The sequence below is a fragment of the Dermacentor albipictus genome, chromosome 1 (genome assembly GCF_038994185.2).
Source record: "Dermacentor albipictus isolate Rhodes 1998 colony chromosome 1, USDA_Dalb.pri_finalv2, whole genome shotgun sequence".
NCBI lineage: Eukaryota > Metazoa > Arthropoda > Arachnida > Ixodida > Ixodidae > Dermacentor > Dermacentor albipictus.
In genome coordinates, this window is record NC_091821.1 from 371,297,300 (window position 1) to 371,319,808 (window position 22,509).

At 46.4% G+C, this 22,509-nt stretch overlaps 1 protein-coding gene across 6 annotated transcripts in view; it reads right to left on the reverse strand.

Moving 5' to 3' along the window:
• The window catches only part of LOC135904073 (pregnancy zone protein-like), a 178,177-nt gene that overhangs the window by 22,128 nt on the left and 133,540 nt on the right, over positions 1-22,509 (reverse strand). The window contains exons 12-23 of one of the 6 annotated variants that reach the window (XM_065434663.2): positions 19,403-19,606; positions 18,440-18,655; positions 16,613-16,900; positions 15,930-16,079; positions 15,317-15,398; positions 14,390-14,481; positions 14,058-14,157; positions 12,124-12,171; positions 11,201-11,230; positions 8,879-9,014; positions 7,451-7,679; positions 5,464-5,700 (exon numbers count right to left, since the gene is read on the reverse strand). In XM_065434663.2, the coding sequence (XP_065290735.1) occupies positions 5,464-5,700; positions 7,451-7,679; positions 8,879-9,014; positions 11,201-11,230; positions 12,124-12,171; positions 14,058-14,157; positions 14,390-14,481; positions 15,317-15,398; positions 15,930-16,079; positions 16,613-16,900; positions 18,440-18,655; positions 19,403-19,606 (1,812 nt within the window). Of the gene's footprint in view, positions 1-5,463; positions 5,701-7,450; positions 7,680-8,878; positions 9,093-11,200; positions 11,231-12,123; positions 12,172-13,790; positions 13,830-14,057; positions 14,158-14,389; positions 14,482-15,316; positions 15,399-15,929; positions 16,080-16,612; positions 16,901-18,439; positions 18,656-19,402; positions 19,607-22,509 lie in introns of all 6 variants that reach the window. The other 5 variants (XM_065434666.2, XM_065434664.2, XM_065434665.2 and 2 more) reach the window with 5 other exon arrangements.

A 22,509-nucleotide genomic window follows, 5' to 3' on the forward strand; every position in this document is an offset into this window, starting at 1 on the left:
AATCTGGTATCCGTCCAAAGTCAGCGTCAAGCGTGTAGATTTTCTTTTCACTCCAGGAAATAGTACGAATGATGATTTCTCTGCTGATAGTGTTAATCCAAGCGTTGCCAAGTGACCCTGAATTGCTTTTACTGCTCCCTGGGCTATTCGTGCGAGGCGGCGATGCTGGTAGCCGGAGACCCATATGCAGATATCATCGGCATATATAGATATCTTCACTGGTGTTCGATGGTTTAGTACTGTTGGGAGGTTACTCATGGCAATGTTAAATAATAAGGGAGATAAAACACTCCCCTGTGGCACACCACGAAATATACGTATTTCATCGCTCAAAGTGTCGCCAAGACGAACTCTGATGCGACGATCATTAAGGAACGTATATATGAAGTGCAAGAGATGACCCGTGACGCCTATAACTTGTAACTGGCTGATGATGGCTCTTTGAGACACGTAGTCGTAAGCCTTAGAGACATCCATAAAAACAGCAAGTGTCGACAGGCCTTCCGCACTGTAATGTTCTATGTGGCTTAACAGGTCCAGCACATTGTCTTGAGCGCTTAGACGCTGCCGAAACCCAGTCATGCACGATGGTAGTTTTCGACCCTGCTCGACATACCAAGTGAGTCTTGTGCATGCCATCTTCTCCATTAGCTTCGCTGCACACGAGGTCAGTGATACCGGTCTGTATGAGTCCAGAGCTGCAGGATTCTTTCCAGGCTTCAGAACCGGTACCACCCATGCTACCTTCCATAAATGTGGGATAGCCCCACTGGCCCAGACTTGGTTGAAAAATGCCAGCAAATCACGCCGCCTCTCAACCGGTAGGTTAGTCAGCATCTGATTACTGATAAGGTCAGGTCCCACCGCACAGCGACGTCGGAGGCTGCTCATGGCTAGTTCCAGCTCTCTGAGTGTAAAAGGAGCATCCATTAGGGACGAGGATAGCGGCGGAGGCGGGTCGGTTGTGCTGGCTGACCTGCCAGAAGAGTATATTTCAGCGAACGCATTCGTAAGACAAGCGAGTGTCTTGCCTAACTTCAATGCCAGGGCTTCAAATGGCTTGTGTGGTCGAAAGTTTCCAGCAAGGTTATTAACGACCCACCATATCCTTGGAACTGGTGTGAACACTGATAGGCTTGCACAAAATGATGCCCATTGATCTCTTCTTAGTTTCCTTGTATACCGCCGAATCAATGAGTTAATCCTGTTGTATATAGTCTTCATTGGTGGGTCACCTTTCGTCCTCATCAGCCTCCGTTCCGCTCTTCTACGGGCAGCGCATAGATTTTTGAGCTTTAGATCCGGAGCGGGGAAGTGGTCGGGTAGCTTCAGCTCAGCGGTAGCCAATCTCTTGCTACGTAGCATGTCCACGAACAGGTCTCCAGATGATTCGCTTAGGCCGTCCCTGTACGTATCCCAATGCGTCACAGGACAGGATCTTCGGCCGTTGGTTCTATATCCAGCAATGTTAACGAAGACAGGAAAATGATCACTGCCCATTCTATCTTTGCTAGTCGTTGACGATGCGAAGATGTCCGTTGAATGTAACGTCAAGTCAATGACACTGTAAGAGGCCGGTGGTCGAAAAAACGTCGGCTGTTTGTCATTTGCCACGCAGAGTCCCTCGGTGTTTAAAGCTCTAACAATTTGCTTTCCACGTGCATCAGTCGTCTTGTCGCCCCAGAGAGTATGGTGCGCGTTAAAGTCCCCACATATGATCCTCGGAGCTGGGCAGCGGCTGCAGAGGTCTCTTATAATTTCTCCCATCGGGACCTTCTGACGAGAGCTCACATATACGGAGGCCACGCTGAGAGTTCGGTTTCCCAGCCGCACTTGTACAGCAGTGACTTCCAATGCACTGCTGCAAAGGTCTTGAACTGGTAGAACGTAATGTGATATTTCCCGTCTCACATATAGCATGGCGCTTCCGTTCGGAAATGTCGGAATACTTTGGTTTCCATGTGCGACATAACCAGCAATTGATCTGGAACTTGGAAGACCAGCCTCGGACAGGGCCAATATTGGCACAGGCATGTTGCGTAAGAAAAGCGACAGTTCAGGTAAGTGGCACGCAAGACCCGCACAGTTCCATTGCATAATAAGTGGCACTTGTGGACGAGATGGTGAACATTGTGTCCTGACCGCATCCATATTGCTTGGTGCTTTAAGAAGAGGCAGAGCTTACAATCACTGACTCGAGAGCCAGGACTACTTCGAGCATTTCCTTCATCGAGCTCGCCGGCATCTTCTCTATGTGTGATCGTAAGGCCTTGAAGAGAGCACGTAGCACCTGCTGACAGTCCTCCTGTCGATTTTTTTTCATCGCAACGCGATTCGGGTCGCTGCAGTGCAGACACATAACTTCGCTGCTCCGGTTGTTCAGCCGTCTTGTCTTCTACGGGGCCTCTGTTCACTGATTTGACTGCTTTAGCCGGGCCGCTGCGCGATGGCACCACTGTGTCCTGGATTCCTGGAGAAGGCTTCAGGCTTGGAAAATCAGTTTCACTCTTTGAGCTCCATTTGATTTCGTCCGACTCTCTGTGACTTTCTGTCTTTTTCTTCGTCGCATTTTTCTCAGCGTTTCCTGTTGGCCCCAGGATAAACGTTTTCTTACGCTTTATTGCCGCTGCACGCGTAGGACACTTGCTATAACTAGCTGGGTGATCCCCACTGCAGTTTGCACATAGAAAGTTCTCGCTGCACGCGCATGTTTTGAAATCGTGCGGTCCTCCACATCTCTTACACCGCTGTTCACCACGGCAGTACTTGGCCACATGTCCATAGCGCTGACACTTGAAGCACCGAGGTGGTGTCTCAACGTAGTCAATGGTCTCGGGTCTTGTGAAGCCCAAGTTGATCTTCTCTGGACGGTCTGTATTTGGAGCGAACGTAAGGACCACGGAGCTGGTTCGCCTGGACTCCCAATCGGTTTCGGAAATTTGGACGCGTCGCGTGACTCTCCTTGCATGGTGAACACCTTGTGGTTTTAGGTATAGCAGCAGTTCCTCGTCAGTGTACCACTTTGGTACTCCTCTAATAATGCACGTGTTTTGCATGTACGAATTGGGCACTCGTGCTGATATTGCAGTCCCTGAGATTGACTTGCAGCTGAGAAGGGAATTCACATGCTCTTCTGTCTGTACATCTAGAAGCAGGGCTCCTTGAGCTGTAAATCGGCTCCTAACTGGCGATGTGCCAAGAATTTTTTCAATTTCCGTAGACAGAACAATGGGATTTACTTTCTTCAGGTCGGCTCCTTCTGTGGCAGGGGTAATAATCACTGGGATTCCGACGGTCCTCTTCTTGCGGTGACGCACAAGCCTGAAGCCTTCATCGTCCAGATCTGTGATGTCAGCTATGTCACAATCGTCAATAAGCGTAGACTCGTCGTCTGTTTCTGTAGCCTTGTATCGCTTACAGCCACGGTTGCTCTCAGGGTCAGTCGGTGGCCTCTGTCCCGGTGTCAGGTCAGGTGTAGTCATGACGGAGCTCTCACCGCTACCAGATCGGGCTCTTCTGCAGGCTCCTATCGAAGCGGCGGGAGGCGAAGGTCCCCCCGGACTAAACTGCAGTTTATTTCAATTTCTGCACGAGCACCTAATATGTTCAAAAGCTGTCTATTCAATCGTGAAATAACAGTTTACAAAGGCGGAATTCTTTCTGAAAGCAAAATTATTAATAATGCGTTCCATTTTCGGTACACTATTATTTTGCACTTATAAGAATGATTACGCGAATGCGTTAATTATACAATACCTATAAGCACGTAGACGATACGACTGTCGCCCTCTCAGATAAACCATTACTTTCACTGACTTTGGAACTAAACAGTGACCTGTCTATAATTACAGATTGGTGTAACGCCAATTTCCTAATTATAAACGCTACGAAAAGGCAATTCATGATATTTAAGTCATCGCAGAGACATTTTACCTTGCTCTCCGACCATAAAGCTCAGTGGTTATGATATTCCAGTCTCCACTTGTGTCTCCTTCTTCGGCAATAAATTAGATCCCCATCTTAAACTTACTAACCACATTGCGCACATCAAACTAAAAACAACATTTGGCATCAGAGCACTACTCGAATCCCGTGCATTTCTTCCCCAAAGATGCATGATTGTCATTATACTTTGCTTTCATTCATAGTCATATCATATATGGTATCACGGGGTCATGCTTATCATTGTCATCTTTCCTCCATTCAGCACCTTCAATATCAGGCTATTCGCATTATAACCCGAAGCCATTTACAGCATCCTCAAAACTACGAAGAGGGGGGGGGGGGGAGGTGAGAGAAAAGCAGAAGACAGGGAGGTTAACCAGAATAACGTTCGGTTGGCTACCCTACAGCGGGGGAAGGGGAAAGGGGAAAATAAAGATGACAGGGAGAGAGAGGAAAGAAGGAAACGAAGAAACCGCATTCTTCAAGTTACAGTTACAGTTAAACTATCATTAGCGATATTATATTTCAAATTACTAACTAAACAAATTTCCTACAACTTTATTAGTTCTGATCTACTTCTTAATGCTAATAACGCAAGGTTTGCAGCACAAGGAAGTTTTCTGTTACCTTTATCTCATACTAATTACGGAAAGATGGCTTCCTCTTTTTGCGTACTTAGACTTTGGCACAGGTTACCATATGCCATTAAATTGTCATCTAACTCGTACTCATTTAAAAACCACCGTAAGAATTATTTGCTGTCTGATTAAATTTGTATAATGTTATTTTGATAATTTGTAGCTGTGTAATTAGCTATGATTGTGTGTACCTCCTATTCAATAGCTTTTCTATGTGTCCTCATTCACTTTCTCGCTTATTCTTTCTTGCTTATTCACTTTTTTGTTTCCTTGCTCTGTAACCCGTTTTATTTTTTATGCGCCAATAATCTAGAGGCGCAGTACAGTCTCTCACTATGGGACCCTTGTCTGTACATAACTTCTTGTAACTAGTTGTATGAACAAATAACAAACTGAAACTGAAAGCCCCTACTCTCTCTTTCGATGGATCTTTTTATGAAAATCTTTTATACGCATGGTATGTGTATACCTGAGTAGAATTAGTGGACCATTCTTGATATACAAATATGTTTGATTATAACAGTTCCAGTTATCATCAAATAACACAACCAGAACGAAGCACATAGCCACAGGGAACAATGCGTGAGACCAAGGTAGCCGTACGAAACGGCGATATCGTAATTTCGCCGACACACCAATTCCTTTTGAACTGCTCGAGGTAGTGGGGAAAGAGAAAAACAACAAATAAATACAGAGGCTACAAGGGGGTACTTTTGATGCGAAACACATCTTCCACGCGTATTCTTCGGGTTTATTATGGTATCTCACTCTTGTTGACTGTTACTCGTCATTGGTGTTTGCGTTATATCCGTTTCATGTCCTCGCAATGAACTCTTTCCAGCTTCGCCAACCCGCAGGCTGAGAAGCGACCGGCACTCGCCTCAATGATGAGCGGCCTGGTGACGGCATCCCTGGCCACCACCTTCTCCGTGGGCTGCTCTCCGCAGGCGGTGTCGCTGTTCGATCCGGCCGCCGACACAGTCAGGTTCACCTCTCCGATAGTCTGCGGCCTGATCTGGAACTTGTGCACCTGGCTCTTGCTGCCGCACACGCAGAGGGTTGTTTCCGACTCGCCCTCGATGTGGTAGTCCGCGGACTCGGCCAACTTCAGGTCAACCTACCGAGGAGATGGAGCAAGCGGCATGTGAGGCTAGTAATGCAGCCATCAATGTCTCGTTAACATTGATAAGCCTGCTGCTTCATTATATTCGCTGACAACGTTTGTTGACTACTGCGGCGTTAATTCAGTCTATTAAAGCGTATGTAAACGAAGTTTAAATACCAGTTCCGACAACTCTAGAAGCTGTTGCATTGGTTCCTGCTAAAGAACATTTATCGGTGCCGAAATGCTCGTGTACATGTCTAGTGTTATTTGCTATGCGCCTGCGTCGGTGCTGATATTCTGCACGATATGTACTTTAAAGCTCATGTCCAGGGGGCTTAGAGAACAAGAACAACACCCAGAGATATCTTTAATTTCTTTCCGTAGGCATCAGTCAAGCACTGCAAAAGCACACAAGTGTACTTAAGTTGGCCTTGAAGATGTGAGGGATACAGAGGCACTCACGAACAGCGCATTCACATCACCTGTTCAAGAAAGAGCCTTTTCTTTAATGAAAAAAACAAAAAGCAAAAGCAGTTCTGCCCATAATGCAAGGGGATGACGCTATAGCGGGCAATACATAATGCGTAGTAAGCCTTACACTGCTTCGTGCAGTGTTGGAGTGAACATGCGCACGTGCGAGCGAGCAATATCATTTCAAGAAGTAAAATAAATGTGAGTGGTATTCCCTGGTGAAAGTTGCGCTTCCCAGTGGTGAAGTGTAAAAACTCGGCTTTCTTCTGTCGTCTTGCCAATCCAGTCGTAGCCGTTAGTCGCTACTAAAACAACTCTTTAGTTTCTTATTTCTGCATTCATTCACCTTTTATAAAATTATATTTCGGCTTTCACATTAGTAAGCCTCACGCTATCCTTGAGTAAAAGAAGATGACGTCTGCGCCATCCAGTAAGCGTGAGAACAAGCCGAGCGCTAGAAGATGACCAATGAAGACGAAGCAGACTTGCTCAATTTGCCGTTAAATAAAGACGAAAACTTCACTTAGGACCACTTCCACAACTGGGAAGGTGCGGTGCTATAGTACACGAAGAAGCAGATGACAAAAACGCGACATTGAAACGATGCCTTGAGCTCCATTCTATGCCACTCTTATCATCCACAGTTCACGGCTGGCCGATCCCATTGATAATGCGGGCAGAGAGTCGCTTTGACCACTGACGAAAGGCGAAAAGTGCGTCAAGGAATAGCACCGGAAAAGGCATCGCTACACAATCGCAATCCTGCTACATCCACTGCACAGAAGTAGAGCAGGCGTTAGCCAATCACGGCAGCTGCTGGCGCGACCTCGCTCTCCAGGGTCAATATTCTCCGCAGCCGTAGTATAGGTGTGAGGTAGAATTCTGGACTGCCGGGATTGTCCAGAACGCCGCTTAGGGATGCTGCACGCGAGGTCATTTGCATTAAGACGAAAGCTGTTATAACATGACTAATTACATGCGGTATTACTTTGTTGCACGCCTAATACCGTCTCAGGAAGGTTCCTTTAATAGGGTCGAAACAAATAACTCGGTCACCTCTTCTGGACTCTACTATAGCGAGAATGCGAATTGCGCGATGACGTGCAGACACATTCTCGGCAAGCAACGTGCTTCGCGAACAATGAATGGCAATGCCCGCATAAGTGTCACGCGCAGACGCAAGGGGTGTGTGTATGTTTGATTGCCAATGCGTACATAGACAAATAGTTGTTCTCGATACTCCCTATAGTGAGGTGGCTTTCGGAGCGCGATACATGCCAGCTGGACTCACCGGTAGGCACTTTTCGAGGTAGTTGAACACGGACACCTTGACGGGCACAAGCTCCCCGCGCACCACTGAGTATGGCAGGTTGAAGGAAGCGAAGAACGGCTGGAACGCCTTGATCTTTGCCGGATCCGAGACGCCGATGCCATCCTCAGAGTTGATGCACACGGTGCTGCCCACCCACTCGGTGATGGTGTGCGGAATCTTCTCCTTGAAGCTCAGTTCCCCATGCTCGCTGGAAAAGTGCAACGAGTTTCTTGAACACAGCGGTAGAGGACGACAGTGTAGGTCTGTACGCAAAATAAGTACGTCAGTGCCTAGTACAGCCTCTTCAAGCGCCAATTAATTACGTCCACAAGGAAATTGAGGTCCACTGCAACTTCAGAATCACGAGAAACGTACAGATGGGGAAGGGATTCATAATTTTCAGGTTGTTCAGTGAGTTTAATCATGTTTACGGAATCTGGGCATCTCGCGAAAAATCTCTACAGGCACGTCAGACATGAGAACGTTAAATATTTTATGTATAGCGTAATTAGAAAGCACCCATCCAGCCACTTTACAAATATGTCTGATGCGAAAAATTGTGAGAAACAACGAAAAAGTATAAACCCACTAGATGCCGACATGCTGTCGTCAAGAGTATAGGCCCCCAGCCGCCACTTTGAAACCCGTTTCACTAGAACAGTTTGCAGATAATAGTCGAGCTTGCGACATGTTTTAAACGTGATCATATTCATTAGCGCTATTGCTTTTGATGCACTACCTTGGCGTGTACATTTGTGCACACAGCGCTTGAAGAAGATAGACTGGTTCTTTTTTTTTGTTTTGCACAGGCACGCTCATTAGTAGAACAAAATAAAAAGAAAGCGATTCAAATCTTTGTTTTCACTCATAAATTAGTATTTGTGTCGTGCGTGTTTGCGCTGTCATATGCGCCAACCTGCGCACATGGCAGTGATATTCCATACATACCAACATTTTCGCAGCCAGTGCAAGATGTATTCCTATTATTACAGGCCCCCAGAACACAATGAATACGGGATAAATGCATTTTCCTGCGTCTTCTATGGCCACTTACATGAAACGACCACATTAGAGCGAACCCACCGCGTATAAGCCCAGTGGCAACCAGGCGGTTGCGCAGCTGACCTCGAGATCGTGGGTTCAAATAATTTATCCTGGTCCTTAGATGATTTTACTACGAATTTACGGCAGTACGAAAACTCGCTTACACTGCGTCGTTATCGTTGATGCAGCAGTTGCTCAAATTGTCACACATATATACGTAGATTTTTTTTCTTAATATTATTGCTATTACCTCAAAAGGACTAGCCATCACCAGTATCGGTCACCACATCCAATTGTTTCATTTCTATTTCAATAAAACAAAACAAAAATAACAATGGGCAGGGTAAACAGACGAAGACTCACTCGAGTTCCTTGAGTTCCCACAGCCAAGTCTCCGGGAAGTAGGTGCGCACCTCGACTGCCGACTTTGCCGGGATGTTGGCCGACGGAGCACTCTGTGCCACGGAGTCCAAGGCGACGGGAACACCGGGCATGCCACCTACAACGCGATTGGAAAAGCCGGCCGCGGATGGAGGCACAGGACCCCCCGCAAATGCAAGCGGCCTCGGCGCCGGTACTACGCGACGGGCAACGAGTACGCGCAGCCCCCGTTTCGACGAGGGACACAGTGAGAGAGAGAGAGAAAGGAAGAAACGAAAGGGGGGGGGGAAACAAAAGAGAACAAAACGAGAACCCAGTCAGCACAGCCAGCCAATGGCCGCGCGACGCCCAGACTGACACTCGGGGAGGTGCTCAGTGCCATTCATTATTGGCAAAGCACAACGCTCAGCAATTTAGGCCTAAGCGTTCTGACGTCGACCGCAAACTTAGGAGCATTTGTGCCCATGGGAGGACTTTCCAGAAAACTTTTAAAACGAAATGGAAGATATTCGATATTCAAGCTCTTTGTTGTGATTTACGTGTCATGCGCTTTCCTTGAGTTATTCTTAAATTTTTATGTAATTATTTAATTAGTTAATTGCCTTTTCTTGTTCAAGCCTCCAACATTCTGCCATGCAGCTAATGTTGCAGCTAACTCGCAAATATTGTCACCTTTTCTCGAGTCTCATGTGTCTTTGAATATTTGATTACGTGATGTGAGCTATAAGAAAAGTAAATTACAGCACTAACTACTAACTCAAGCTTAGACAACGCAGTTACTACGATAATATATATTTAACATGAGCATTTGCTGCTAATTATTAGCGAAGTTTAACCGTAAGCAGGCCTACGATCAGACTAGCAAGCAGTGCTTACGCTTCATGAATTGTGTTTAAAAACTACGCCTAACAATTTAGTCGACTTAGAGTACGCTGGTGAATAATGGAACATTCGCTTACTTAGTTTGCAAAACTCAGCTGCCATTTTTTTTTTTTAGGAAATGTCACAGCTCTTCCTCGTTGAGCCATAGGACTCGTTCGTTCCCCCCTTTTTTTTTTAATCCTATGCGCTCACTTTCCTTTTTCTTTTCGCACCCACGACATCGAGCTTCTGTTTTGTTCGCACTAAATTTCTTTACTTAGGCTGTGGTTGTTAAGTATATAGTTTGTGCATTAACGTTTACTTCTCTTTGCAGCACCCTCTTTCTTTCGCTAAGTCGGTTCACGCGTGTTAGCGTGGCTCGGACAGAGCAGGTGCCACCAGGAAAGCTGGAAGGCAAACACTACTCGAAACACTTAACAGCCTGATCGGCGCTGAGTTTCTATGCGAGAGCACCTCCCTAAACGAGGCCGCGCGTCGCGCGGCGCTCTACAGAATCGTGTATCCACTCAAATGCTTGCGTGTTAGCCGCGGGAACCGGGGGGAACTGCGACACCAGCCACCTGAGGACAGGAGAAGACAGACCAGAAAAGATGGCGCGACGAATGCTACGTCGCCACCCTTTTTTTTTTTTGCTATGCTTGGCAAGGGAGACGCCGGCATACCGGCCGCGACACACGTCCCAAGATACCGGGTGTTAGGCAAGGCCAGCAGTGCAAACAGCAGGCAAGGCCGCGACGTGTGTATACGGGCAGTTATACGGTTGTTTAGTATATATGTGCTTGTGATATCACCTTTCTGCGTAGCCCTGAATGGGACAGCTGTCGGCACTAGAGGTCGTTGCCACGGGTGAAGGGAGAAGCAAGAAAAAAAAAAGGACGAGAGCTAAATTTCGATCTTAATTTTTTTTTTCTTGCTTAGCTTTTAAAAAAGCTGCAGACGTGAATACAAGTGTTTGACAAGCACGGGCAAAAAAAAAAAAAAAGATTAATCACCACCACCGTCTCCACCTGTGTATTAAATTCAAAGCTTTCACCTGTGGTCGTTAGAGGCCAGGGAGTGCTTGTCGCCATGGCTTGAAGAAAAAGAGAGGTAGTGTGAACGTACGCCTACCGTTAAGCTACCGCAGTTTCCACACAAACCAATGTTTACTTGTTACGTAACTAATTTCGTACTAGCTTCCTTGGAGCGTTTTTCAGTAGCTATGAATTTATTTTCTTTTTTTTTTGAATGAAAATGATACTGAGGGCGCTACAGGAACCTACGTGTACTGACATTGTACGCAGTGCTTCAAACTGCGTATTGTGCAAATATGGTATGCATGTTAAGCGAAGCATTTTGCTCCCGCTCTTGCGTAAGCTAAGCAAAGCTCAGCGGAAGCTAGTTTTAGTTTTCCAGTCTATTGCAAGGATAATCTTTTGTCACCTCTATGGCGGGCTCCGCTACTCCGCAGGACTGATGACATTGCAAAGAGGAGAGAAAAAGTAGAACATACTGTTGACTGAAACACTTTACGAAGGCTCATAGCGCATCAAAGTAAATAGCCTTGCGAACTAATATTCGTCGCCACGGTTAGAAAGGCACTTTCCCTGACACTTTTTTTCTCTTTACGCTGCAGTTTAGAATTCCCTAAATATTTATATAAAAAATAAATACAGAGCTATCAAGTTCTTGCGCATCCGTCCACATTTGGCACCTCAATCGCGCAATCGGTATTTCAAAATGAGCTCAACTCCAGATTTAGAGAAGGAAGAATAGTAGGTATATAAAGTGAAACCTTGTTCATTGAAAATGGAAGGACAGTGCTGTAAAAATGAAAACAAATTACGTTAGGCGTGAAATGCTTAGATGTGCATGACGACTTAGTCGCCAACCTCAACGGCAATATTGTAGGCTTAAATATTTTGTTGTCTTGTTTACGCTACATTTGTTTGGCTTGCTGGCTCAATAATAATTTCAGCTGTAATTGAGGCGTCTTTATGATCACGGTTTGTCTCACTGCCGCTTATTTGACAGCTATAAGCGCCGTCCCGTCACAGACATCATGTTTAAGTGCAATATTTCCGGTATTCCGATTAGTGACGACAAGATAAAAATCTCATCGTCATATAAAAATAAACTGAACCTCCTGTTTAACATAAGCGACATCATAAGTCGCTTAATAAATGAATGATGCGAAACAGAAGTATTTCGCAATATATATATATATATATATATATATATATATATATATATAACCTTTAAGGCATCAAGAGTCATCGGTCATAACTCATGGCTGAAATGAATAAGGAAGCGTCCGGATGCTGATGTTTGAGTTGTCAGGTTATTGACCTGTCATCACTCCTCACCTGCAATGTCTAGCTGCTCATCGTCGTACTCCTCGGCATCCCGGACACCTATAGGAAAGTTGCTACGATTTACATTTTCGCTACAAATGTAAGGTGAAAGCTCCAGAAGCCGCTAACTTCAGCCATCCAGCTGTATAGCTTCTACGCGTATTATTTTCTACCGAAGCAGTAGCTGGCACGTAGCAGTAGCTTGCATCATGCGTTTCGGCAACGTCATTCACTTCTCCCGAGTACTTGATGTCATGGACATTAAGTAACAGAAACAGGATAGTAACGTTCATTCGGCTAAGAGCACGTGTGGGTTTCGAGCACTGGTGGGTTCGAATGCTTTTCAGTGGCGTAGATTTCTTATTTCTTTCGATTTCTCTCTCTTTCTCTCTCACTTTCTCATATCTTTTTTATTGTAATGCGGTTAGCATTATTCGGATACTTCACGCATTTTCTGGGATCATTCATTGTCTGTAACCGTTTCGCAGTCAGCTTGGGCCACTGGGTAGTCCATGGTCTCATGTGTCCCCTAGTATGTTACGCTCGGTATGTGCTGCTTTTCAATGACAAAAGAAAAAGTACTTTGAAATTTCTCTGCTGCTGGGCAGAAGCAAATCCGCGTCATGTGTATTTAGATAATCTTCTACATTTAGAAACGCGTCACTCGCCGTACTTTACGGTGGTGCCGCTAGAAGGCGCAAGGTGTCCGAAGGGATGCGCTGGAGAGCAGCCCGGCTGCACACACTCTTCATCAATGACGCGTTCCAGCGGTGGCAACACCGTGTACATGTCACTACGTTCCTTCAGCGCTAATCGCATTAACCTCGACATTCATCGTGAGACAGGTGCTGCCAATCTCTTTTTTTCTTCTGCGTGTGTGTGTCCAGGATGTGGCGCTTTTCTAAATATGATTACGAATACCATTCTGCCAATAGTTAATGTCGTTCCTATCGAGCGCGCAAATAAGCATTTCATGCTTAAAGTAAAGTAGTACACCTCCAGTTTCTAGAAAAAAAAAACAAGAAAGTTCGCTGTGGACTGTTCACGGACGGTCGCTGATTCTTATAGTGAAGGGAGACGGCAAACAGTTACGCATGGGAAAGTGTTCGGTAGAAGTATGCGCAAACGCTACCGCAAGCTGTTAAAAACGCGTCAGGGAGGGGGGTCTAGATGCTACCGTGGAGCTGACGAGCAGATGTTAAAAAAGACGTGTGGGCGGGCAAATTGCTGCGGTTTACTGTACGCTCTTCTCAACAGCGCGAAGCGCACAACACATAGATAACGGGACACCCACAAGCGCCCGTTGCATGCGTGTTGTCATGCTTCCCCCGGCTGAAGAGAATGAGCAGCGGTTCACGAGCAGACGAAGCTGTCAAGAGGAAAAGCAGCTTTGCGACAAGGGTTGGCTGCAGAGGAGATGACGGGGACAGATAGATCAAAGAGCAGAAAGGAACCAAAGAAAGATAGGCTTGATGAGAAGAACCTGCTTGAAACAACGAGTAGTCCGAATCAACAGCGGCAGAATTTTTCGACCACATCGGGAGTTAAGTGAGCCTGCCTCACATGGACTGGCGTCCAGTTGCAACATACGTGGATTGTTGTTGTTTCCGGCAAGTTTCCTCGAGAATCACAGAAGATGATGGGCATAAAAGAGAGAAAAAAAAGGATGTGCTACTAACCAGAGTAGGCAACTTCGTAGGAATGGTAGGAGACCCGCACTAAATGAACCAACACCAGGAAACGATAAGGAAGGGATTAGGGGAAGACATGCAAGAAAAAAAGAAAAAAGATGTTGTCAGTGACTGAGGGTTGTGAACGCTGTAAGGCAGCTGAGAAAAAGAAATAGGTCACTAAAACAGGAGGAAAGTGAAATTGGTGATCAGGTGCTGCTCCAGGGGAAAAAGCGTGCTTGCTAGTAAAGCGAAAGTAATCGGAAAGGGACCTACTCGCTGGCGCTGCAAGGGCATATGGTGGTCTGTCGTAGATGTTCTTTCTGCACGGCCTTGTTTCGAGCGTCAGATCTGACATGACCACCACTCCAGATTCCTGGAATGCAAGAGACGCGACAATAGAATTCTCGCTTTAGAAGTCTGGCAAGTAATGCTCGCATAAGGTTCGCGCTGTCTGTTTTAAAAACACTTGACATCGCACATTGATGCAAGAACATTACATCATATAGAACTTCAATCCTTGCAGAAGCGATTAAGAACGCGCTACCAAGAGTTGTGCAATTTCGCCTCATGCGTTAGCGCTGCACATTTGCACTAATTAGACTTACGTCAAAAGCTGTGATGGAATCGACGTATTCAACATTCGAAGACCTCGGTCCGTTCCAGATGTTCCGCTTGTATTGCTGTGGGTTCTTCGCCACTGAATAACAGAATAAACAATGACACTGCAGTGAAAAACTGTTTCATTCTTTAATTCAGTGGTTTACAATACATAAATCACCCGCCATGGTGGCTTAACGCCTTTGGTGTTGCGTTGCTAAACACGAGGTCACGGGATCGAATCCCGGCCGCGGCGACCGCATTTCGATGGGGGGCGAAATGCAAAAACGCCCGTGTCCTGTGAATTGGGGCAGATTAAAGATCCCCAGGCGGTCAAAATGAACCCGGTATTCCCCGCTACGGCGTGCTGTAATGGGGGATTCCAAGTCATCGTTTTGGCACGTAAAACCCAAGAATTCATTGATTGAATACATAAATCATAGCGTGAAATAGTAAACTGCATAGCTTCGGAATGTGCCGCTGGCCCTGATATATTCACACTGTATGAAATTACTCGTGTGTAAACTAACCCGCAGACTTCAATGCGAACATATTTACTGTGGTTAATTGGTGTCATAGTGGACAGTTCGCACGTGACGAAACGTTTTATGTGTTTCTTGCGACGTTTTCTTAGCGCTCCGCCCATGTTCTAAAAATAGTGAAATCAGTTTTCCTTTCTTTATTAATTTCTTCGTCTAAAACAAAATACCTCTTTCTTTCAGTCTATGGTATATTATCTAATGAAGATACCTTGAGCTTGAAGAAAATGAGCGCTGCAGGTCAGACTTCTTAATTATCATGGCTAAATGCGCTGCTTAAAGACGTAACAAGGGACAGGTTAACGACAAGAATAAAGACAAGGTGAAGCATGGTTTAGTAATGGTACTAATTTAGTAGGTGCTAAATTCTCAATAACATTGTGTATCACGACTTACGTTGCTTTCGGCAATAGTCGTAGGACGCCTGCTTTGGCCACGTGTATCGGGTGATGTCCAAACGCTTCAAGATGTCGTATACCTAGGTACATGTGGAAAATATTCACTAGTTATACGCATTGCCACGTCAAGCGGCGCAGTGTGACACTAGCAAGACAGATCACGCTGAGCATACATTTTATTGCTATTCCGTACGCACCACTAGTTAAGTGGTGTTGAGGGAATACGTCAGAGCACATGTAACTTGGTGTGATTGACCCTGTGACATATAGTTGTGACACGTACTTTAAAGCGAATTTCCAGCAGAATATGCTTATTGTGCCTGTTACAGCTAGCAGGCGCCTTCTTTTTTTTTTTCGTTCTTCAGAAAGCCTCCTACACTTTACTATTAAAAAATAGATGAAAATGGCGCACATTGCAAGCAATATTCAGACTGTGCAAGATTATGGTAGTGAGAGATGAAAGCCATTAGCAGTGGCTTTTTTTTTCGCAGGGTTACTGCTTATTGCAGTAAAGACCCTCCCAAAACTTGTGAAATGACGAAAAAAAAAGAATGAAAAGAGGCTGGAGTCAACCAGGTTCACACTGCTGGTGTTGCCAAATGATTACTCACTTTGTCCTTGGTCAGCTGATTATCCTGTTTGAGAAGGTGAACACTCTTGTCTACGACGCCCACGCCGCAATAGGAACGGGGAGAGCCATTCACGTGGATCGCGGCGGAAGTCGCTGGTTGGACTGTGTCTGAGCCGAATCTCATAGTCACCTGTCGGGAAAGATAACACCGACCAGTCGCGAAAGTTGCCTCGCATAAAACCCACACAATTGGGTAAGAAAAGGTGTTTTATGGTCATATGTATTTACGCGAAGCTTCTGTGCTTTGTCCGGCGGTTGGCTTTGTTACAGTAAAGAAAAGATTGCAGAAAGAAAAAAACATTAAATGCCATGCGCAGGCATATAGTTAAGTGACAAGTAAAAAAAAGGAAGGAAAACCGAGTTTAGTACGAAAACGAATGACATACAAAGGAGTAACAACATAAAAGAAAGGATAATAAAATAATCTACAGAAAATATAGGCTATTATTACAACTTCATCAATATTATTCTCAATGCCTGAGTTGATTTTGTTACATGACCAACTAAATGGAAGTGATTCTAGAACGTCATAACATTATGCGTCTGCTTTGAGGATGAAACTCGCTTTGGGGAATAGAAGCTTGGTGCTAAGAGCCTCACTATAGTACTTAGTTTCACCACTGACTATAAGTCCGGTATAAAAAAGCCTTGATGGAGACTAACGTTGTTCTGGAGGCACTTTTCCACTTCGAACTGCTCGGCGTCCGCGATGACTTCACCGTCGGGACGAACGTAGAAAGCCAGCACTATAACTCGCGGTACGTAGCTGAAGTCCGGTTCGAGTTCAAACTCGAAGCTTCCAGTTGACGCGGAGCCCTCTGCCATATTGCTGGGAAGGGTCTCGTTCAAGTCTTCCTCCACCAAGAAGCTGGCGTCAACTGGAACCACCTCGTCGGGCTTGAAGGCGACATCCTCGACCTTGTCCTTGAGTATCTTGCCGCGAGCCATGACCTGCGGAACAAGAAGCCGTTTTGTCTCGCATCGAGTCGTGTGATTGCGCCAAGGATCAGTTGCATTCAGTCCATTCAAGAAATGTGATTAAAAAAAAAAAAGATATCACGCAGATCTAACCTGCATGGCGGAATCTGAGAAGCAAAGCTTTCGTGAAGCGGTTAAACAAATGCCCCATCCAACAGATCTTAATCTGCACAACGTATTGCACCATAGCGATTACCTGCCTGCCAATGAAGACGACAAGACGCGCAGAATGCCCACCACGTTACCCACATGAACGCGTATTATACTGTCTCCGAGATTGACCCCCCCCCTCTTTGCCGTGACTCTGCATATAGGGTCGGTGCGCAGGCTAGAGCGGGCCGATCCTGAAGACAGTGCAAGAGTAAACTGCGCTTTACTAGGCGAAAGCCCAACGAAGCTGACGCGCGAAAACTCGAACCCTAAGAAATTAAGCACCCAAACGTTTGCTTTATCAAAGGAATTGTGCGCTTGATGACGTATACTTGTTGCAATGAGGATATTTAGTTATCATTTGTTTTATAACTGAGTAATTCCCTAGAAAGGACACTTGAAATGGTTGTACAGACTGTAGTAGTATCTTGCGTGCGAACTATTCGGCAGGGCAGTTGCAACTAGCTGTGGTCAGAAGGGTCCGGAGGGTCCGCCAATAAAACTTAGCTTTACAAAGACATAAGCTTCCACAAGTAACGATATTGCGCTGTAAACGCTTGGAAAGAATACGTCTTACTCCTTGGCACCGCTCAGACACCAGAAGGCATGAGGAATATTCACGACTGCGGCAACACCCACCTACACAACGCCGTTGCGCTCTTGTTTTACCTATACCTGTTTTGCCCCCGGTGGTTCAATTGTGAACTGTCTTAGCGTTTAAGCTGCAACTTGCACAGTCATACAATCACACACAGTCACACTTGCACTCAACGGGGGTATTGTAACTGTAAGCCCTGAGGAAGCACTGAGGAGAATTTGGCACTTTGCAGTATGCCCTTGCTTCATCCCAGCCTGAGTTCACACAACACGAACACGCAGTTTTGCGATAATACAAACACTTCACATTTCATAAACACGAGGGTGAGCACACTGACGCGAAGATCGTCGGCTAAGGAGAGCAAGAGAGGCCGTCTCGACAGCCAGACATCTCCAAAAGAAGAAAAATTGAGATGAATCAAACATATAAAATATCGTGGCAACAGCAAACAAGGAAAAAAAATGTCAGAAAGAAAGATAGAAAGCAGGCAGAGAGAGAGAAAATAACTAAAAACGACGCAAACACAGAGAAGAAGAAGGCAGTTCTCCGATATCAGAGTCGTAGAGCTTGAGCGCTGGCTCAAAGTCCCAGAAAAACATTAATTTCCGACGAAGACGTGCTGCCGTCAAGCCTCCACTCATTTTGTTTCTTTCTTTATGTCCTTAAAAGTCACGGCTCCCATCGCAGAGAGTTTTCGGGGCACGAAGCACGTAGCGCGCATTGCTATTGCGCTTCTACCTGCTCGGAAGAATCTGTTGCCTCACCTGGAAGTGGAACTGCTTCTGGGTGTCGGGTTCGCCCGTGTATCGCAGGCGCAAGGAGTATTTTCCCGCGCAGGGAATGGGGCCCTTGGACGGCTCGACCTGGATGAAGTTGTTGCTCGCCGAGTACCAGGCCTGGAGGTAGAGCGTGCTCTTGGGCTGGTTGATCTTCACGCCGTACGTGTCGTACTTCACAGTCTCGTAGTTCATCGCCACCGCCTGCGCGAAGCAATGAAGAGAAGTTAAGGGTAGGGAGAAGCGTACGTGGCATGAAGATAATAATGAGGTGACTCGAAAACCTCGTGTACGAGCGTTGGGCACGTAGGCCGCTCATCGCGAGAGAAGTGGGCTACCCATTGAGATACCTGTCCTATATATATATATATATATATATATATATATATATATATATATATATATATATATATATATATATATATATATATATATATATATATATATATATATATATCGTCCGAATATCGGAGATTTCTCAACCGGCGCCTCACTCGATACTTCTGCAGACAAAATAATTGCTTCTGACCCGCACCTAGTGTGGTCGTCAACCGATGGTCTCTCTGAACTGTCTTGTGATTACATGAGTGTCTGCAGACCGTAGCTTGCGAAAACCTAAATAATGTAGGTTGTGAAAAACTTAGTGCTCCTATATGAGGCAGCACGCAGGATGCCCGGTTAATGAAGTGCATCATTGCCGCGAACTACTCAACATATCAAAATGATCAATGCAACTAGCACTTCTTGGTTTTCGGCATGTCGAAACAAAAGGGTTTATCATATCTGTCGCAATATCTCAGCAGATATACACTCATATGAATATGAGTCATCACGACGCAGCTGTGAAGCTAACGCTTTGTTTCTGGCGCCACATCCCGTTTTATGGCTTATGGAAAGCTGGTTGATAATCTAATCGGATAACAAATATAGGGTGGACGGTTGGCAACCGACCTCGACGCTGATGGTGACCACGCTGGCCTTGAGCGGCGGAATGGTGAACTTGATGATGCCAGACTCGTCCGAGGTGTAGTTCTTGCAGCTGAGTCGGCGGTCCGTGCGCCACCAGCGCGGCTTAATCTCCTCAGACTGTGACAGCAAACAAAGCTGCACGAGTTCTCCGCCCACAGGAACGCCGTCGGGCTTCTTCACTAGAAGCTGCGAACACAGAAAGCGAAATGGTTACATCAATGCAAAGCGGTCCCCAAGCACTCTACGGGGTGATGGCAGACAGCGTTTACAAGACGCTCAAGATAATAGACGCGAACACTACGGCAGGAAATATCTAGAAGAGCGTAACAAACTCTAGCCACGATATCTGACTGCAAAAATGCCCTCTTTGGCTTTGTTTCCACGCATGTCTTTTTCATCCGAAGTGAGCCTTTTAACGGCAACGCATGAGGTTCCGAGCCCACCTTCGTGATATGTAAGATGAAGGAAAGCATGCATTCACTGCAACAAACTCGTCTTCCCGCACATTCCGTGCGCATCAATGCATATGAGTATACAATGGTTATTTATCTTGCGGAAGGAAGGAAGGAAAGAGAAAAGAAGAAGGCAGGGAGGTTAACCACAATAACGTCCGGTTGGCTACCCTACACCGGGGGAATGGGAATGGGGAAAGCAAAGATCACAGGGAGAGAGAGGAGGGAAGGAAAGAGGGAAATTGCGGCAAGTTCGCTGACGCGTGTGGTTTTACAAAAATTGCCTTAATAGTCACAGGTGGTCGCACAAACCCGTCGTCCTTAAGAAACACAAAAGTGCCTTCACCGCTATATGGGCCGACGGGCGATGGGGGCGGTGTTCCAGCAGCACCTGCACAGAAAGCGGCCGATTGTCCAGTTTTTGGAAAGCTTTGGCAAGTTCTTGTCTCTCTAGGGCATATCTTGGACAGTGGCACAGCAGGTGGTCGATGTCTTCTTCGGTGCCACAGACCTCGCATGCTGCACTGTCAGTCACTCCAATTAATGTAGAGTATGCCTTTGTGAAGGCCACTCCTAACCAAAGGCGACAGAGAAGCGTAGCTTCACGTCGAGGAAGTCCGGGTGGAGGTCGGAGCTGCAGGGAGGGGTTTAGTCGATGTAGTCGTGTCAGTCGTAAGTTTTGCGAGTTCCACTCGGTCACTGTGAGGCTGCGTGCCAGGTGTCGAAGCTGCCTTGCAGCGTCAGTCCTTGAAAGCGGAATCGGAACGCTGTGCTGTTCTTGATGAGCTGTGCGAGCAGCGTTATCGGCGGAATCATTGCCACTGATTCCACAGTGGCCAGGTACCCACTGAAAAACGACTTCGTGGCCTTTTTGTTGGACGTCATGGTGAAGTTTCACGACTTCGTATGTCAATTGGTCATGACATCCGTGTCGGAGAACTGACTGCGTGCACTGTAATGCCGGTTTTCAATCACAAAACACAGCCCATTTTCTGGGTCTTTCCGAATCAATGAATTCCAGTGCTCGACGCAGGGCCGTTAGTTCTGCCGCCGTTGAGGTCGTGACATGCGATGTCTTGAACCGCAGTGTCATTCCTCGCGTTGGTATAACCACGGCACCACCAGAACTGCACGACGTAGTCGATCCGTCGGTATAGATGTGCACGTGGTTGCTGTACTTTTCATGCAGAAGAAGTAAGCTCAGCTGTTTTAGAGCAGGGGCCGGTAGATCTGTCTTCTTCTGCAGTCCTGGAATCATTATCTCAACTTGTGGACGGCTCAAACACCACGGAGGAAACGCTGGCGTGGCCGCAGGTGCGTACCCTGAGGTAAACGACGCACGATGTGCACTAACAATACCGCTAAATGTCGAGCAGGGCCTTGCAGCAGTGAGGCTCGCCAAGTGGTGGGAAGGGGTCCTAGCATAATGCCTGAGATGCATACGCATTGTCTCAACGGCAATGTGCGTCGTGATCGGGTAATCCTGCGCTAGGGCAATGGTTTCAGCCGTTGATGCACTGCGTGGTAAGCCAAGACATATCTTAAGGGCTTGGGCTTGAATGCTCTGAATCGTACGCAGGTTAGTCTTGCAGGTGTTGGATATTGCAGGCAGGCTGTAGCGCAGGAATCCAACGAACAACGCCATGTACAACTGTAACATAGCGTGTATAGATGCTCCCCAACTTTTTACCGCAAGGAACCTGAACAGGTGACAGATAGCAGTCAGCCGCTTTTTCACGTAATTGACGTGCGGAGTCCAAGACAGGTCTCTGTCAATTACGACTCCCAAGAACCTGTGACTTCTGCTGTATGGTATAAGTTGTCCGTTAATGGATACGCCGTAACCAGACATTGGCTTCCTCGTGAATGCCACCATTGCGCACTTTCCGCATGAAAGTTCAAGTCCTTGTTGACGAAGGTAGCAAGATGTCTTTGTGGCTGCCTTCTGAAGCCGAGCACGAAGTTGAAGTCGTGTCACACCTGAGGCCCAAATGCAGATGTCGTCCGCATAGATGGAAAGTCGTACGGTGCTTGGCAGGTTGTAAACTAATCCACTGAGGGTGAGACTGAAGAGAGTCGGGCTAAGCACTCCTCCTTGAGGGACTCCTCGGCTACCGTAATGCTCGGACGTCGGGCCATTTTCTGTGTGCATGTAGAATGATCTCCTCTGTAAGTAGCTGGACACCCACATATACATCTTGCCACCAAGTCCGACGGCTTCTAACGTGCTAAGGATGGCTTCATGGGTGACATTATCATAAGCTCCTTTAACGTCTAGAAACAGAGCAGCAGATAGACGCTTACAGGGCTTTTGGTGTTGCACAAAGGTTATCAAGTCAACAACGCTGTCTGTTGACGAACGGCCCCGTCTAAATCCGGCCGTAGCTTGTGGATAGATTTCATAGTACTCTAAGTACCATTCCAGACGTGTTAATACCATTCGTTCCATTGTTTTTCCAACACAGCTGGCAAGTGCGATCGGACGGTATGAGGAAATGACCAAAGGCGATTTGCCAGCTTTGAGAACCATTGTCGCTTATATGGAGGACTGTTCGTGGCCTTCGCACAACCTCTGGTCAGCGCCACCCGTTTAAATCATTGGCACTTTATCTACAATGTAGAGAAATTGACGTCGCT